General features: G+C 41.7%; 1 protein-coding gene across 1 annotated transcript; it reads right to left on the bottom strand.

Annotated features, from left to right (window-relative positions):
- Positions 1-1,814: 1,814 nt before the first annotated feature.
- ankrd34bb (ankyrin repeat domain 34Bb) lies at positions 1,815-3,629 on the bottom strand. Its single transcript, XM_008302242.1, has 2 exons — positions 3,427-3,629; positions 1,815-3,312 (listed from the first exon to the last, which is right to left on the bottom strand). Exons 1-2 carry the CDS (start codon positions 3,627-3,629, stop codon positions 1,815-1,817), a joined length of 1,701 nt encoding a protein of 566 aa, XP_008300464.1.
- Positions 3,630-7,230: the final 3,601 nt, after the last annotated feature.

Raw genomic sequence — 7,230 nt, 5'->3', positions numbered from 1 at the left:
CAAAACTGGTGACCTTCTAGCTGCAAGGCAGCTGTGCTAACGACCGAGCCACCTTACAGCCAAACTAAAAGCCAGAATTTTTCAAATTTATACAACTTTATCTGTAATGAACAACTAAACAACTGATGAAAAATATTTAACTTTTTCATTATGTTCACATTTTTTTTCTTTTCGAAAGAAAAAGAATTCAAAAAATGACAAAAAGTAGTACCAGCAAAAGTATTATTATGAGTCAGATGTAGCTGTTACACTGTGATGCTGTGCTCACACCAGATGCAAATTCATCGTGCTACTTGCGCGTTACGCGCGTATTTGGACGCGTGTGTGCACTGAGTTTACTCGCTTCATTTGCGCGTATAAGTCGTGTCATTCGCGTGTCAAGATTTGTGTCTGAATTGAAGTCAATCACGCGAATGACGCGATCCAGATGCTGGATCCATGGGATCCCCCAGAGACGCACACAGCTCGGGGAATTCCCCCACCTTCTCCAGGAGCTGTGCCTGGATGACGACTGCTTCCAGCACTGTTCTTGGCTGATCCGGACCCAGTTTGACTACCTGTTGGAGAGGATCGGTACCACGATATCCCTCCAGGATACTAACTACAGGCGCTTGCTGAGATAGAGCGATGTTTTTTCCGTGCCACATATAACAACACGGACGGCCAGCAGCCGCCAGCAGGAGTACGCTGACCACAGTGACGAGGAGCCAGCAGAGGTTTATCCCACTAGCATTGCGATAGCTAGCAACTCGGCTCGCTAGCTTGCTAAGTTGAAGGGTGTCATTCTTGTGTGTGATCTGGAGGAGAGGGACAGCCAGTCTGCTGAGCACTGAGATCTGCCTTGGACAATAATGTAACTGCTTATCTCCTGGGGTGACTAAATCAATCAGTAATCACAGTGTAGTTGCAAAAAAATGAATGAATCATGTTGACTTCACCAGAGAATCTCAACACTGATTGGCCATCCAGCGCGTCAGATCGCAGACGTTCCGATTTTTCAACTTGCTCTTCAGACGCGCGTCTAAAATCGCATCAAACGTGCGTCAAACTCGCTCAATTCGCATCAATCGCGCCGCACTACTCATGCTACTTGCGCCACAGGACATTTACTCGCGTCTAGTCGCGTCTTCACATTGACTTTACATGTAAATCATTCGCGCAAATGATTTTACTTGCGTCTGGTGTAAACACAGCATCAGACTTTATTATTATTAATCATCAGTGGACCTCTTGTACATAGCTGGGCCATTTTTAATTAAACAGCACAAAAAAGATAAGGCAGACACTCACATCTAATATCGCTTTAGTGAAACAGGGCTTTCCATCTCCATGTGTGACCCTCTGTTATTATGTGACCAGAAATCCATACGTAATTACAATATGAATAAAGCAACACCATTTCTATGTCAAGTCAATAACTTTAATAAGTTGGGCCTTGTCTTCATTTTTTTTGTTTTGTTTTTGTTTTTCTTTGTTTCTTTGTTTGTTTTGATCATTTAACTGTTTTGGAACAGTGCTAAAATATATAAAGGCATTTTAAATTTTTCTCAGGTTATCATATTGTAAAGTTTGACACTAAAGTTACATTTTGTATTGTTTATATTTATACTTTAGATATGTTTTATCATATAGAGTTAAAAATATTCTTGTCTCTGGTATGGTATGAAATTATGCCTTAATAGAATGTCTTAACTGTATTTACTCTAAAAGCGCATGAGAGGTGGCATCAACAATGATGGCGTAGGTATAGTACAACTGTGTATGACACTGATAACAACACATGCATTTTTTCCTGATAGATGCTATATTTTCTTCTACTGACCTAAAGTTTCATCAAAGCTGACAAGTTGTTTTATCTGCTCACTCTGCATTGAGTGACGTCTCCATAGCATGTTCTTTGCCTTTAGATCCCGTGGGAAAATGGGTGCGCAGGGTAGAATAGCCTTTGGCCCTGCAAGAACACCATTCAGTGTCTTGCTACTTCCACTTAAAGGGTAGGAGGCGCCAGAGCTAACCCCAATATCTGGAATAGGAGCATGGGGATTCAGAGGGGGAAGATATCCAGGGCGAGTGTGGGCAATGTGATCCAGAAGAAGGGTCCCTGATTCTCTTCGCTCCAGACCAGCAGCACCTCGTCTCTGGATGGAGCTCTCCAAGGAATCCCTGGATCCTGACAGCGTGGAGGATTTGCTGTTGACTAGTTTGTGCCTTTCTGGTCCTGATCCAGCTCCACTACCATTCTTGAAGGTTTTGTCTCGGCTGCCAAACTGCGGCAACTGAGAGTCAGAACTGTAGTGGTTAATACCAATGTTACGCCGACGCACCACATTCTGCAGACTAGAAACATTCAACTGTCTAAGACAGTCTGTGGAATTTTCATCCACCGGACTGGATTCAAGGGGAAAGGTGAGACTGTCTTGATGCAAGTTTGGGTGTGAAGCAGAATGCAATGAACTTGCAGCACTGTCATATGACATTTTTCTCCCAAAGCGTCTTTTTCCACCTCCTCCTCTGTTCTCATTCCTTGACATGTTCTCTAGTGCTTTCAGGAGCCCTGTTGTGTCTTTGGCATCGATACTGTGGTGGCGTGAAACAGTTGGAGGTCTTCCTTGGAAGGCAAGGCCACTGACTCGGAAGGATAGTTCCTGCTCAGGAGTAATTTCCACTAGGTCCTCTGTCAGAGAAGAGGCCTGACTTTGCTGGAGCAGCAGGGAAGGGCTTTTGGGCCACTGTTGTGAATGTAGCCTATGGAAATTAAGTCGCTTATCTACATCAGGAGCACGTAAAGGATTAGGATGTTGGATTGGAGAACCAGGTCGAGATGTGACTACTGTAGGTCCTGAGCTCAGACACTGTGGATCTCTGAGGCCAAGAAGGGGACTACCAGGTTGGGGAGAAGCAGTTGCTGAGTGGCCCTGTGGAGGAGTTTGTAACTGGATCTGATGTGATGACATGCAGCAAGATACTGAGGTGCAATGCAGACGTTCCTCAAGGTCAGGAGGTGGAGGAACATTGAGGTATTGCTTTGTCATTTGGTGGCCAGAAGGCAGTTTGTTGGTTGTGATGATGATGACCTCCTTACCCTTTGCTTTACAGGCATCCAGGAGGACACTGAGGATGTCCCTGTTGCCTGAATTGACTGCATAAACTAATGCGGACAAGCCTGCATGATCCTCCAGAGTTGGATCAGCTCCACTGGCCAGCAGGAGAGACAGGATTTCAACCCCAATTTGTTCAAGGCAAGCATGCATCAGAGCTGTTTTCCCCACCTTGTCTTGGATGTTTGGATCGGCTCCATTTTCCAGAAGATACCTATTTGGGGCAAAGATCACATTAATTATACTAGGAAAGAGAAAGAAAGTCATTTTGAACAAAAACACATGCTTTCAAGAATAAATATTATTCATGTATCCCAAGACAACTTACCGAACCATTTTGTGTTTGGGTACACTCTGTGAATCTGTATGCCGCGTCTTACAGGCCACCATGAGCGGTGTTTCACCATGCTCATTGCTTTCATTTATGTAAGCCCCGCCCTGCAGCAATAGCCGAGTCAGACGCAGTCGACTCAAATAGACAGCCTTTAGCAGAGAGTTGCCGTCTGTTTGAACCTCTGTTGACTCATCCATTGAAAGGATCTTTGTTGAAGAATCACAACTTCTTTCTTTAAAGGTGCATACAGCCCAGCACCTGCAATACAGGAAGAGGAACATGAAGTTCTCGGGTAACCATCGGGTGTGTAGCTATTTGGGCTTTACAAAGAGGCTCCTCAAACCACATCACAGCATAAACAGAATTTGTTTGACATCCAGTTTTGTTTGGATTCTTCTGAACTCATCACCAGTCTTCTCTGTAAATAATAGCACACATCTGTACAGTGAGACGCTTCCATACTTACTATACATATGTAAATATAGACTTTTAAAATTTGTTAATACTACACCAAGACAATATGCACATTTCCAACCCCAGTCTCACGGTAATTCGTGAAATAGTCATGAAACTTAATCTATTGTTTCGAGTCCTGGAACACGATTTGCCCAACTTTTTCATGTTCCCAGCAGGAAATTCAAACCAATACATTTCAATTGGAATTATATTTCGTGTCTGGGACACGTTTTTTTTTTTTTTTACCCTATTAGACAGCGCATACTGTGATGTTTTTGTCGTTCTTTTCTTCCAACAGTCAGGCATTAACCAGTTTTACTGTTATGGCCCATCGACACTAATAACTATAGAGATCATTACACAGATGTGTGCGCCCACACTGACCAATGCTAACATTCTGTAAACACATGCGTATATGCTCTGTATTCATTCAAATAGAAAAGACAAGAAATATATCCAGGCAGAGAGAAGCTGTTCTGAGATCGCACTGAGAGTGATCCCAACGATATCGTTCATAGTTATTATCGTTTATTTGTGGTAAAATATAAGTGCTTTTACTGTGTTTGGGCTACATGCTCGTCATTACGTTTGTTAGATCCGATTCTTTTGTTGGAAACCCAAGAACAAGCCGGAGAAATCTTCAGTTCTCAGTTGTAGAATTTATTTGTTTCAGTCACAGGTAAAGTGAGGCAGCGCTGGAATTCAGAGGGACAGAGAGGATTCTCATGTTCAGCTGAACTGAGGTTTTTCGGTTCCAGGTTACAGATATCTTCTTGGGCTGGGCCTGCCCCCAACATAGATAAGATTTGTATGCTCCCGAGTTTAATTGGCCAGTTACCAATGGCGTGGACAGGCATACCTCTTCTGCGCTCTGTCCATGTCCTTGATATTTGGTAAGCAACATGTGTGGATGTTGTTGGTACGGCGTGTAGCTAAAGTAACAATCGTATCTGATAGAATAGAGGAGTTTCCGCTGTCTCCAAGTGTGTGAACTCGTTCTCACCGGCCACATTATCTTCAAGGACGTATGCTGTTCTCAGTAGGAAAACACGAAACAGAATCATAGGCTTAGTGCAAAATACAGATTCAGGATACATAATAGCTCGAAACATACTTAATTATAACACGTTCATTTCTCTGTAAACGAATACAACTCTGAAAAAACAAACACATGCAGGAAAACGGCAACCAGAACATGTACTGTGATCGCAGCGATGGATAATGTGACAATTGTAACTGAGAGGGCAGCAGTGGGGAATGTATCCGTAGCTTTGTGAATCTTTTAGCTAGCTCGTTGAGGCTGGCTACATAAGCTACTACCCTAGCTTAGCCTAGCTGCTGCTGCTTCTTCTTCCATTGATTTGGCAGTTGGCGTCCAACATTCAGGTGCATTACTGCCACCTACTGTACACCCAAAAACATTACAGACTGTGTAGGACGGATCTCTTCCGGGTCTACGGTGACGCTGTGCGCTGACGGTAACAGGGTTGCCTTAGCAACAAGCGCTAATTTCCCCCAAACACTGCCGGTGTAACAAAAAACACAAAAAATACACCAATACAATGTACTCTTTTACATTTATCTCATACTACGTGTATTATACTTTAACAGTAGCACATTTGTCAGCACTTTAATCCATTTATTTTAGTTTTATACAAAAACACAAGCCTAGTTGTGAACCCCAAGAAGAACTACATATTTCATGACGTGTCCAATCACGATGCATTGTTACGCGACTGGAAGTGGTAGTTCCTTCTTCAAAATAGCCGTTTCTCCTAAATGGAGGGTGAAATATAAAACTTTAAGTGCATTTAGGGGTTTAAATTGATGAGGAACATGTTTATTTGGACTGACTTTACAAATGAAATTGATATATATAGGTGAAATTAAATTTTTACCATTTAGTCTCATTTTAATAAGAAAAAGCAACGAGTAGCTACAACAGAAATTAGGCCTTGTTTGTACATATACATGTATGGCCCTGAGAGAGTGCTTATAACATAATAGTCTATTTATAGTAAATGAGAGGCCATGGAGCAACTACTATATATCTTAATCCATTTTTTGTCCTTGATTTTTTTCTTCAGCTTGTCTCTTAACCCCCCTTGTATGATGACGTCCTTTTAACCAGTTTTTAACTACCTGTCATTTCATACTACACGTATTATAGAAGTGTAAAGCGTACATTGTATTGTGGTATTATTTTTGTGTTTTTATTACACTGGCAGTGTTTGGGGGAAATTAGCGCTCGTTGCTAAGGCAACCCTGTTAGCGTCGGCGCGCAGCCTCGCCATAGACCCGGAAGAGATCCATCCTACTAATGTAGCCAGCCTCGACGAAGATTCATAAAGCTACGGATACATTCCCCACCGCTGCCCTCTCAGTTACAATAGTCAGATTGTCCATTACTGCGATCACAGTACATGTTCCGGTTGCCATTTTCCTGCACGTGTCCGTCTTTTCAGAGTTGTATTCGTTTACAGTGAAATGAAAGTAACAACAAGCATGTAGCCCAAATACAGTAAAAGCACTTATATTTTACCACAAATGATAATAGCTATGAACGATATCGTTGGGATCACTTTCAGAGCGATCTCAGAACAGCTTCTCTCTGCCTGAATATATTTCTTGTCTTTTCTATTTGAATGAATACAGAGTTTATAGCAGCACCAATGTGTACAGAATGTTAACGTTGTGTGGGCGCACACATCTTTATAGTGATCTCTATAGTTATTAGTGTGGATGGGCCATAACAGTAAAACTGGTTAATGCCTGACTGTTGGAAGAAAAGAACGACAAAAACATCACAGTATATGCGCTGTCTAATAGGGTAAAAAAAAACGTGTCCCAGACACGAAACATAATTCCAATTGAAATGTATTGGTTTGAATTTTGTGCTGGGTAACATGAAAAAGTTGGGCAAATTGTGTCCCAGGACTCGAAACAATAGATTAAGTTTCATGACTATTTCACAATTTGCCGTGAGACTGGGTTGACATATCTGTATGTACTTAGAATTTGAGTTCTACACAAACTGTATATTCTGCACTTAGATTGTCATACTGTTTTTTGTGTATAATATGAACAATATGGAATATGTTTTGTCAATGATGCAAGATCAGACTGCCATGTTGGTGAACTTGATAAATGCAGTGATGTAACTATCTGACGAGGACGTCAGGGTTTAGTGGGGGAGGATGTAACCCACCTAAAAATTACAATCGAGAATAGAAGATATTTCATGTTAGATAAAAGTTAAAAGTTCATTTGAGTAAAATAGTAGGATTCGTATGGAAACGAATATGTTGAACATTTCATTTATTTGCAGATAAATACACAAAA

This window comes from Stegastes partitus, unplaced genomic scaffold, assembly GCF_000690725.1.
Source record: "Stegastes partitus isolate 25-593 unplaced genomic scaffold, Stegastes_partitus-1.0.2 Scaffold1781, whole genome shotgun sequence".
In the NCBI taxonomy this organism is placed as follows: Eukaryota; Metazoa; Chordata; class Actinopteri; family Pomacentridae; genus Stegastes; species Stegastes partitus.
This window is presented reverse-complemented; position numbering and strand designations above follow the sequence as displayed.